This window comes from Castanea sativa, chromosome 8 (genome assembly GCF_040712315.1).
Source record: "Castanea sativa cultivar Marrone di Chiusa Pesio chromosome 8, ASM4071231v1".
NCBI classification, from domain to species: domain Eukaryota; kingdom Viridiplantae; phylum Streptophyta; class Magnoliopsida; order Fagales; family Fagaceae; genus Castanea; species Castanea sativa.
In genome coordinates, this window is record NC_134020.1 from 18,220,145 (window position 1) to 18,232,527 (window position 12,383).

General features: G+C 37.1%; 1 protein-coding gene across 1 annotated transcript; it reads right to left on the bottom strand.

Annotated features, from left to right (window-relative positions):
• Window positions 1-288: 288 nt before the first annotated feature.
• On the bottom strand, window positions 289-11,671 carry LOC142607731 (UDP-glycosyltransferase 87A2-like). The gene is made up of 2 exons (XM_075779336.1): window positions 10,883-11,671; window positions 289-1,317 (listed from the first exon to the last, which is right to left on the bottom strand). The coding sequence occupies exons 1-2, from the start codon at window positions 11,373-11,375 to the stop codon at window positions 428-430; spliced, it is 1,383 nt and encodes a 460-aa protein (XP_075635451.1). The 5' UTR covers window positions 11,376-11,671; the 3' UTR covers window positions 289-427.
• Window positions 11,672-12,383: the final 712 nt, after the last annotated feature.

The window sequence follows — 12,383 nt, forward strand, 5'->3', positions numbered from 1 at the left end:
TACAACAAATCCTAAGTGACAGGATGTTACTGGTTGTTATTGTTGGGGCAAAAAAGTAATCTTAGTGTTAGGTTCAAATTTGAACCAATAACAACTAACCACCTATGATTTGTTGTAAAAATGTTGTGAACGTAGCACCTCTCATTTTTCACAACAGTTGAAATTCAATTTTCACATATCACCACACTTTTTAAATTCAAATCAAACTCATCTAACAAAATATTTAAACTAGTAAAAGTTACAAGACGTTAATTTCACATTTTCACTGCATGCAAATAATCTGGCGCATTTTGTGTGACATTTTCAATTTTTATTTTTAAAGAAATTGTCGAAGAATAAAGTGTCTAAAACCACACTGATCGTAATGAAATTACAATAAAATTCTACATATGAATTGACCAATGAATACTATAAATTACAAAAATGCTTAATGACCGTGGGCTTCTGAAATATTTCTAATAAAAGCATCAAGATTTGCATCAGATGACCCACCTTTTGCAATTGCTCGTCGACTTGACTTCTTAAGTTCTTTTGCTCTTTGCTTCATCGCATTCATCTCATCGCTTTTGTTATCCATAAACCTTTTGACAAGCTCTGAAATTTCGCCTCTTGTCACAACTCCAACATCTTTCTTAACCTTCCATCCAATCTTCCAATCCTCCACAATGTGTTTACTGATTGGGACTTGATCCCAAAATATGGGAAACGTAAGCATTGGTACACCAGCAAAAACAGCCTCAAGAGTGGAATTCCAGCCACAATGTGTCCAAAACCCTCCTATTGAAGAGTGGCACAACACCTTCAATTGGTCACACCAAGGCACCACTAGACTCATATCACCACTACAATCCTTGAACCGACCAATTTCTCCACGTGACACCCACAAGCACCGAACACCACTGTCCTGTATACCACCAATTATTTCATCCATTTGAGCATTTGAAACCGAAAGGAAACTTCCCATTGAGATGTACAACACCGAACATGGAGGTTGAGAATCAAGCCACAGGATATAGTTGACACCATTGTTAGCATTAGTTATAGAAGCACTCTTTTCTTCAAGTTCTAAGTAAGGTATGGCAGGACCGATAGGGTAGACAGGGATAGGAAAGTTGGCTTTTAAAGCGTCAATGGCTTCAGCTTCAAGCTCGTGAAAGGTAGTCAATAGAAGATACTGCGCTTTCTTGGACACGCTTGAAATACATTCCAGGACTCCAGGCAAGACTAGTCGACCATCTCCATATGTAAAGGAGGGAAGATCTTCAATACGTAAAGTAGAAACTCCAGGGATGTAGTCCACAAGCTCATCACCCCGTTCTTAATTAATCACATGGCATAGACACACATAGAGAGCAATATAAGTGAAAAGCCTAAAAATTGTAACGACTAACTAGAAACTGCTTTGGAACAAGAGGGAAAATATATATACACACACACACAACGCTAAGCTTGGGTTTCTTTAGTAGAATTTTGTTGTGCCAATCTTTTTTTTAGTGCCAATCTTTGATTGCTGTTAAAGACGCTGTCTTTTTTTCTTTTTTTGGTAGAAACGGAGACATTATTTATTTAATAAACAAAGACGCTGTCTTTGGTTGAAACATATAATCTGGAATATAACATTACAAGTTCACAACTAACAATAGTTACAAAAGTCTAGTGTGGGTGATCTGATTTGCAACCTTTTCTGTTGTCTAGTGTTTTGATTGGTTTTTTTATTTTTTATTTTTTCGGGCTTACTGCGTTGTAGGTGGGAGTTAGGTCCCTTTTTGATTCAATTAACATTATCTTACTTTAAAAAAAATAAAAATAAAATAAAAATAAAAAAAAACTAAAACTAAAATGTAGAACTCACCTCTATATTTCACCAAAATTCATTTCAGTTCTTTAATTTTATTTTCATTTATTTTAGTCCTTTTACTTTCAAGTTTATTCAATTAAGGTTTTTACATACACTTTTGTTATATTAAGGTTATATTAAGGTTTTTACAGCAACTTTTGTTATATTTGTTATATTAAGTTTATTCAATTAAGCCCATCAACTTTTGTTATATTAAGGTTATTTCGTTTATAAACTTTTGTTATTTTAGTCTTGATTACACCAACCCTTTTACTCTCTGTCTCTTCCACCTTTTATAGCACTTAGTTAGTGGGTTGGTCATCATTATTTTCCTGTTACACACGTCCTTCCACATCCATGTAAATCTCCAGGGATCCTCACAACTTTCAGGATTCCCTCGTAACTTATTCTAGATGCCATCTAGTGCTCGGTGGCATATTCTCCAAGGACATTATTTAGCATTCAGTCATTGACCTGAATTACCCTTGTTTTCTTATCGAGCCCACCAGTTAGTACCTATGCTGGGCCGAACATGACCCCAGTTAAAGTGGCTCTACCAACCATTGTGTCCCAATCTGCGCGTGCCTCTTAGTGGGACAGTTCTAGCCCAACAATCCTGGGCTTTGGGCATGAGAGTTATTCTAGGTCATTTAGGCCCAAACCCTTGTGGATGGACCATCCAGACCCCTTTAGGCCCATACCCCCACAAGAGGGATAGAAAAAATAAGTTTAAATAAATTTACTTATATAACCTTGTTAAAAAATGATGCTCAATTAAAACAAAAAAATTGACAAATAACCACAAAAAAGAGCAATCGCCCAAATTTATTGAAAAAATAAAAATAATGTCCCAAAAAAGATTCACGTCTAGGTTAAAAAAAACAACTATCATGCCTAAGCCCTAGAAAGTCAAAAGAAAAAATAAATAGAAAAAAATAAAGGAAAAGAAAAGGCAACGTTACTACCAAAAAAAAAAAGGCCACGTGCAGGCTTAGAGAGTCCGTTTGGATAGAACTTATTGCTGAAAACTGAAAACACTGTAGCAAAATAATTTTTAAAGAAGTAAAAAACACTGTTCATTCCAGAAGTTACTGTTCATTGGCCTAAAATCACTGTTCATGGCCAATGAACAGTAACAAACACGCGTTGAAAAAAAAACAAAAAAAAAAACAAAACAAAACGTGGACGCAGCTAAAAGAAGCTAGATCCAAACGTATTCAGAATGTCAAAAAAAAAAAAAGGCAACGTTTCCAGGAAAAAAAAATGGCAACGTTTATTGTCCAAGGGAGAAGAAAAAATAATAATAAAGGCATCATGAAGAAGCCTGCAGTGTGTACATAAATATGGGCAATTTTGTCAATTAAGAAAAATATTCATCCTCACTCAATTTTCTCTTTATTTTGGAGATAAAATATTTTGGTAGACTCGGAGAGAAAACACTTGAGCCCCACCATTTATTTTCATTCCTTCCTACTCAACCAAACACACTCCATAAAAGTTTTCCTTCCCATTTTTTCTCCAAAATTTTCCATCTACCCTATTTTACCTTCAAACAAATACACCCTTAATATTATGGACAACTCAAAAAGTGTCAAACAATAAAGATCTTTAACTTTTTTTGATAAATCAATGTAATGAATTGGTGAGTTGCAACCATTAAGTTTTTTTTTTTTTTTTATGTAGATTAAGTTATTACTTCAACTAATTGACTTTTATTTGTTTTAAAATAAATGTGTGTTGGTATGATGGGGTAATGTAAAGTGTGGCCTACGGGCACATACACAATTATGAACTGTAATATACATTTTGCAAGGAAGAAAGTACATTTATTAATGATTCATTGGCTTACGCATACACTTTTTTTTTTTTTTTTTGGTAACTGTGTGTGCTTTTAGATTCTCAATTTTATTTTTTTTTTTTTGAGAAAAATGAAATATATGTAAAAGATATTTTACAAAAACCAGAACTTATGAATTGATATAACCTATGATCTTATATATATATATCAAGAAAAGTTAACAGATGTTCTAAGAATATTAATTTTAAAACAAAAATTAAACTTTTTACTCAAAAAAAAAAAGGAAAAAGTAACTTTTTTTTTTAACTTTTATATTTTCCATAAAAATGATAACAATACTTTCCTAAAATGATCCATTAATAAATTTCCTAAGGGCACATGCTAACCGAACTCCTATTATATTTTTTTAGAAAGTTTATAGACACATTAAATTTGACAATTTTTTATATTTATTGATGTTGAAAATTCTTAGTAGTGAGTAAAAATGTAATGTCAGTTATGGCATGTTGATTCAAATTAAAACCATTACACCACCACATACCCTTGGCACAATGGTCACTCTACAAGTATAAGTACTTGTGGGATGTAGGGAGTAAGAACTAGGGTTCAAGTCTTCGAGATGGAGTTTTACACACATTTACACTTAGATTAGGTTAGAGTAGAATTTCTATCTTATATCAAAAAATTAAAATCATTACAAGTTTGCTAACCAAAGGGTTCAAACCAATATATATATTTAATTACCCTTAAAAATCTTTTCAAAATACAAATTTACACTTAAAAATATTTTTGCACACACTGATCACATCACCCTGATCACAGACATCTCTCTCTCTCTCTCTCTCTCTCTCTCTCTCTCTCTCCCAAATTCTAAAAGTAAAGAATGAGTGTTTGTGAGTTGTGAGCATCTCTCTATTATAAATTTATATTATGTGTATAAATGTATGCTTGATACTGATTTTATGCATTATTTTTAATTTTTAATTTATTCTAATGTTATCTGTATGAATGTGTATGTATAATATAAATATAATAGTAACATTAATGAGTATTCAAGCATTTGATTGGTTAAGTAGACAACTAGACATTTAATATATTATTTATGTATGAATATGTATGAGCAATAATTGGTACAATTCCAGTTGAGTTTTGTTATTTAGTTTAAATTGAAATGATTTTATGAGTAGTAGAATAACAACGAAAGCTCTCCTCACGTAGGAGCCTTCTCTCTCGCTTTCAAAGCGGGTATTCCTCCCTTAGGTGTAGCCTTAAGGGCCTGAATTTTTATTTCTTTTTCTTTTGCCGGGGTTTGAACATTTTGTTATTATGGCGGAGGAGGTGATTGCTAGCTTGGGGAATATGAAACTCACTATGGAGGAGGAAGAAACTATTATGATACCTGAGGAGGCCAGGCTGCCTGAGATTGAGAGTTGTAATCTGAGTTTAATTGGCAAATTTCTTACTTGCAAGACATTTAATAAAAGGGCTGCTATGGCTACACTGAGGAAAGTATGGGGGATGCAGTCAGGTTTGCAAATTATAGAGGTGGGAACGAATTTATTTCAGTTCAAGTTTCAGACTGATTTTGATCTGAGCCGAGTTCTGAAAGGGGGTCCATGGTGCTTCGATAATCAATTACTGATGCTAAAGAGATGGCAAAAGGGGATGACTGCTAGTAATGTAAAATTTGAATGTGCTTCTTTATGGGTCCAGATTTGGGGGACGCCATTTGATATGATCTCTTCTCAAGTAGCAAGGGAGGTAGGGAGTCGGCTGGGTACTGTGGAAGAGGTAGAAAGGCGTCGAAGACAAGACATGCAGAATTTCTTCATGAGGGTCCAGGTTGCACTGCCTATTTCAAAGCCTTTGAGGCGTGGTGGGTTTACTGCAGATTCAGATGGTGTGCGTACATGGGTGAGCTTTAAGTATGAGAGGCTGCCTATATTTTGTCACTATTGTGGGTTGCTTGGCCATGACTTACGCCACTGTGCTAGTCACTATGCTGTGGAGAAAAATGGGGGGCAAATTGAGTATCAATATGGGGATTGGTTGAAGGTTGCTGGTGGACGTCTGAGATCACCACCACGGAAGGACGCTGCAGAGGAGGAGATGGGTGCATGGAAGTCCGAGAATCTAGGAGATGATTTCTCCCAGCATGATGCCCAAGCCGAGAATCAAGGGATAGAACCGAACCTTCAGATGATGAGTTCTGGAAAAAAAGGCGTGGATGATGGGGATGATACTTCGCTACCTATAGAAGTTGAGAATAAGAGTGACTCTACTCATACTGTTGTTGACACGGCAGTGAGCAACATAAATCCAATTGTGGATGGGATACAAGCAGAACACGTTGATGGGTTGCATGGGAAGCATGGGCCGAAGCAGCAATCCACCTGGACAAGGATCATACGCATGGACTATGGGCTGGGCAGTTTTACTAAAGCACTTGAGGGGCAAATACTAGGGAAAAGAGTTACTGAGCAGCTATCTAACGTTTCCCTTGCACGTACAGAGGAGGAAGTTCAGAAAGTTAAGCGTGAGAAGTTAATTTCAAATGTTAAGGATATATCGGCGAGGGTGGACGATCACCCTTGCCGGAAGCAATGAAAATCTTAAGCTGGAACTGCCAAGGGCTTGGGAACCCTTAGACAGGTTGAAGCCTTTGCAAAATTGTGAGGGAACAAGTTCCCAATGTGTGTTTCTTGATGGAAACAAGACTAGATAAGGAAGGTTTTAATAGGTTGTATGGTGAGGTGCCGTATCCGAATAGGATTATTGTTAAAAATCCTGATATGGGTGGCGGGTTGGCTTTGATTTGGAAGGAAGGTATGGTACTAGATTTAATTAATTTTACAGCTAATCATATCCTTGTGAAGGTAAAGGAAGAAGATAGTTTTGAGTGGTGGCTGACATGTTTCTATGGTTGGCCAAAAACTAATCTGCGGTACAAGTCATGGGAATTATTGAAGCACCTTAAGACTTTTGTGGGGAACCTTGGATGTGTATTGGTGATTTTAATGCAATAACTCAATCTACAGAAAAGCTTAGTAAGAGACCACCTCTCATGAGCCAAATAGAATCATTCCGGGCTGCCTTGGAGTATTGTAACTTGGAAGATTTGGGGTTTAAGGGCTATCCATATACTTGGAATAATAATAGACCACGGGATGCAAACACAAAACTCAGGTTAGATAGAGCAGTGGCAACAAAGGCTTGGCGAGACAAGTTTCAGTTGTGTTCTAGAACCCACCTCCCCCCTCATGAATCCGATCACTTACCCATTGTTCTCCAAACAAAGCAGCTGAAGCCGAGAAGGGGTAAGAAAGGTTTTAAGTTTGAGGAAAATTGGTTGCTTTGGGAGGAGTGTGAAGATGTAGTGGCGGATGCATGGGTGACTAGTGAGGTTGATGGCGGGTTGGAGCAGGTTGTCCATAAAATTAATAATTGTAGTGAAGTATTAAGGGCTTGGGATTCAGCAAAAACAAATCCAAAAACAAAAGAGATAAAACAGCTTCAGAAAAGGTTGGAAGTGTTGAATATGGAGGAGACTACTGAAGTATCAAGGGCTGAATTTTAGGGATAGACTTTGGATGATTTACTACTGAAATAGGAAGCTTTTTGGGCTCAGAGATCTAGAGCAGCTTGGTTAAAACATGGAGACAAAAACACAAAATTTTACCATTCAAAGGCCTCACAACGTAGAAGGAGTAATCATAAACAGGGAATAAAAAATCCGGATGGTGTATGAATGGAGGAGAGGAAGACATAGCTGTTGTGGCGACTAATTACTTTGGTAGCTTGTTTACTGCAGGTACATGTTCCCAGATTGATGATTGCCTCAATACTGTGTCCCAGAAGTTGACTTTAGAAATGCAACAGACTTTGACTAGTGACTTTACTGCTGATGAGATCAAGGCTGCACTATTCCAAATGGGACCAACTAAAGCACCCGGACCTGATGGTATGAATGCACTTTTTTTCTAAAAGTTTTGGCATGTAGTGGGTACTTCTATTGTTAATGCTGTGCTGGATTATTTTAATTCTGATATCATGGTTCCTGCTATAAATCATACACATATTGTGTTGATTCCAAAAATAAAGTCTCCAGAAAAAATGTCTGATTTCCGACCCATTAGCTTATGTAATGTTATTTACAAGATCATTTTCAAGGTTTTGGCAAACAGGTTGAAACAAGTTCTCCCAAATATTATTTCCCCTACACAAAGTGCTTTTGTTCCAAGAAGGCTCATTACAGACAATGTATTGGTGGCATGTGAAACTTTACACACAATGCATGCTTGGAGAAAAGGCAAAAAAGGAGCCCTTGCTTTGAAGTTTGATATTAGTAAGACATATGACCGGGTTGAGTGGTAGTTCTTGCAAGGTATTACGGCTAAATTGGGTTTTCCAGTGACTTGGATTAATTGGGTGATGGGGTGTATCTCCACACCATCTTTTTCATTCTCATAAATGGGAAGTCATATGGAAATATCAGCCCATCTAGGGGGCTCTGTCAGGGTGATCCATTATCACCATACCTGTTCTTATTGTGTGCTGAGGGGTTCACTTCTTTGCTGGCTAAAGCTGAGATGGATAGGTGCATCAAGGGTGTTTCTATATGTAGAGGAGCACCAACACTCTCCAATCTAATGTTTGCAGATGATTCCATTCTCTTTTGTCAAGCTAATTCTAGTGAGGTTGAGGTGATTAACGATATGCTTCAGACATATGCTAATGCTTCAGGCCAATGTATTAATATGGAAAAATTATCGGTATACTTCAGTAGTAATACCCGTGGCAGCCAAAGGGATGAGATTGTATCACTTTTGGGAGTGAAGGAGGTGGAGCGTTTCGAGTCTTATTTAGGTCTCCCCATGTTGGTGGGTCGAGCAAAATACCAAAGCTTTTCTTTCTTGAAGGATAGAGTTTGGAAAAAGCTGCAGGATTGGAAAGGGACAATGTTGTCCAAGGCGGGGAAGGAAGTACTTATCAAGGCAGTTGCCCAAGCCATCCCTACTTATACCATAAGAGTATTTCAACTTCCGGTAAGGTTGTGTGATGAACTAAACTCTTTGTGTGCTAAATTTTGGTGGGGTCAAGTTGGCAATGACAAGAAATTCATTGGAAGAGTTGGGATAACTTAACTCAACCAAAGAAGGAAGGGGGAATAGGTTTTAGAGACTTGAGGTATTTTAATTTGGCCATGCTAGCCAAGCAAGGGTGGAGGCTGCTAAAAAATCAAGAGTCCTTACTATTTAAATGCTTCAAAGCCAGATATTTCCATCGATGCAATTTTCTACATGCGAAAGACTCACCTAACAGCTCTTTTGTTTGGAAGAGCATGATGTCTGCCTTGCCAATTTTGAGGAGTGGGTGCTGCTGGAGAGTAGGTAATGGTGAGTCCATTGATGTCAAAAAAGATAAATGGATCCCACATTATCCTTCAAATACAATTTTACATCCGGTGAGTGATATAAAGAAGGGCTGGAAAGTGTCAGATCTTATTGATTAGGATATACACGTGTGGAGGAGAGATATATTGATGGCCAAGTTTAATAGGGAGGAAGCTGAAGCTATCTGCAGAATTCCCCTGAGTCGACAGGTTGTGGAGGATAGTTTGGTGTGGCTGCATAATAAGAAAGGTGAGTATACAGTTTGGTCTGGGTATCATTTATCAAGACAGGTGCTAGGGAATGCAAATCGAGCTAAAGCATTGACTAGAAGTGGCTGGCAGAAGGTGTGGAATGCATTATGGAAGTTAGCTATGATATACTTCCAACCCGGGTGAATCTTGCAAAGCGCAAAATCATTTTGGATGCTATTTGCCATTGCTGTAAGAGTGTACCCGAAGATGTTCTACATGTCATATGGGGGTGTGGTGCAACCCAAGATGTGTGGGCAGGGAGTCTCACGATGCTGAAGAAATTTCAAACTAACCATTTTGATTTTTTGCAGCTTTTTGATGCCTTGGTGGACAAATTAGCAACAGCTGAGTTAGAACTTTTCCTTGTTCAAGCTTGGTTTATATGGACTCAAAGAAATGTGGTAGTGCATGCAGGACAACTAAAGAACCCAAGGTGGTTGACAACTCGTGCAGCAGAATTGCTAGAGGACTATAAGAGAGCTCAAGCACATTTGGTGATTTCAAGTGTAGCACCAGGCAGCAACTGTTGGAAGCCTCCTCCACAAGATGTTTATAAGTTGAATTTTGATGTTGCAGTATTCTCGAACCTGAATTGTTCTGGGGTAGGTGCGATTATTAGAAACTTTGCTGGTGAGGTAATGGCTGGGATGGCTGCAAAGGGAGAATTTGTACACAATAGTGATTATGCAGAAGCTTTGGCATGCAGAAAAGCCTTGGAATTTGCTATAGAGGCCGGATTCTCAAATCTGGTTATTAAGGGTAATAACTCAAATGTTATAAGGGCTATATCGTCTACTACACCAAATAATTCTTTCTTAGGCCATATTGTGGATGATATTAGACATTTTATTTCGAGGAGGCAATCTGTTGGTTTTAGTTGTGTAAGAAGAGAAGGAAACATAATGGCTCATTCTTTAGCTAGATTTGCTAAGGACATTGTGGAAGATATGTATTGGATAGAAGATGAGCCCCCACCTGCTGTAAATGCTTTGCATCATGACCGATTACATATGAATGCATGAGTAATGGTCTTGTCTTCAAAAAAAAAGTGTATTTATAATAACAATTAACAACGGATAATAACAATAGCATAAAAATAAAAATGTTATACAACTTAATAAAATAAAATTGTCACATTTACATATAATAACAATAGATAATGATAAATGGTAGTCAATTATCATGTAACAATTTTTAAAAATATAAAAATTCATAAAAGAAAATTATAAAACTTCATGTAGTTGTAGCGTGTGTATGTGTATGTGTATGTGTTTTTTTTATTGATAATCAATATATTCAAATTCTATTTTTATTAAATTTCTTTTAATTTAAAGCTATTGATGAAACTCCAAAAAAGAAAAAATTGAAACTGCCTCGTAAAAATGTTGTGAATTTCACGTGAGCGTGGATAAGGCATTATTCTTTTCTTCTTCTTCTTTTTTTCTTTTTGAAAAAGGTATATTATTACAGGAAAAATAAAAAATGTTAACCTAGCGAGGCAAGTTAAAAAAAAAAATAATAATAAAGTAAATGAACGGACCCCACTAGTTACTTTTCACATGTATCGTTCCCAATACCCGAACAGGGAGAAAAAAAAACGTACCGGACAAATCAACAGGGAAATGCCGGTTCTGCACGATCAGTTCAAAATGATGAAACATAGAGAATACCATCGCCGGCATCGGAAAAAGTGAGGCCACTGGAATATTCTTTCGGTTGCCCAAGGCGATAGGCCAGTATACATAAGTATCAGCCACGATGGCTTTCACCGGTGGCTCAAGCCGGTCCAGGAGCTCCTCAAATGGCTCTTCCATCATCGTATTGACGGCTTTCACGAAGCCAGCAAAATCTTTCCCACGACCCTTCTCGGAAGGTATGCAGTTGGGTACGGTGGCGAAGCGTATATTAGCTGGCTTTGGGTCTGAGCCGATGAATCCGAGCCACTCTTCGGTGATGACGAAGGTGATGAGAATATCGGTGCTTTTTGAAGCCAGTAGCTTGCAGCTGTTCATCATAGGGTTGATGTGGCCTCGACCGGGATAGGGCATTGCTACCATGTGGCAGATGGTTGATGGTTCCGTTTTTGCGGAATTCATATCGGTATTTTGATGGCAACTGAGATGGAGGTATTGGGTCTGTGGATTATGGAGTAGACTGTCTGAGAGGCGAAGCTAAGGTGGCTCACTCAAATCAAGAGTGCTCTTATAAATACCCAACAAACAAATAATAAAAAAAAACCTAAATCAGATTAGCCAAATCCCTTACGCCGCCGCAACCTTGCAACTCCTCCACCACTTGCTGGTTTGCCAACCCGAATCCCTTCCGCGAATTGAAACGTCTCTCTGTTGGGTTTGAGATGATAGAGTGTAGCTAACACCACTCGTTTAAAAGCATACTTTGTGGCTTACAGCTTGCTTTCATATTGTAGTGCTATTTTATTATATATTTTATTTCATTTTATTTTTAGATTTAATAATTGTATTTATGATGTTATCCGGGTGTGAGAATCACAATTACTAAACAAATACTTACTTTACTAATAGATCGCGAATGCGTTGTGAGTGGCTAAACCCAAGGACGGAATCAAGGTTCGAACGTGAGGGGGACAAATTAAAACAATTTTTTTTTTTAAATAAAAACAAATATTTATTTCATATTCAATAAAATACTACATATAAAATAAGTGTTTCTTAAATATTTGATAGTATAAAAATGTCAACAAAATATAACATATAAAATAAATATTTCTTAAACATTTCAACACATTTATCAAAATGGAACTCGATGCTATTTCAGAGGAGATCCAAAAATATATATATTTAAGGGCAAATCTTAATTTTTCAAATTACATATATATACCAGATTTTTTTTTTTTAATTGGGGGACTATTAGAACCAAAATTTAAAATTTCATCACATATATATACACTAGCTTATTCTTTTTTTTCTTTTTTGGGGTGGGGGGGGGGGGGTGGCAATGGCCCCCCTTGCCCTAGTGTAGGTCCGTCCCTGGCTAAACCCATTCATGATCGAGCTCAAAGTCTCGTCCCCCATCACTCCACCATTACTTTGAAAAGCAAAAAGAAAGCTTTGATAGTGTTGGAT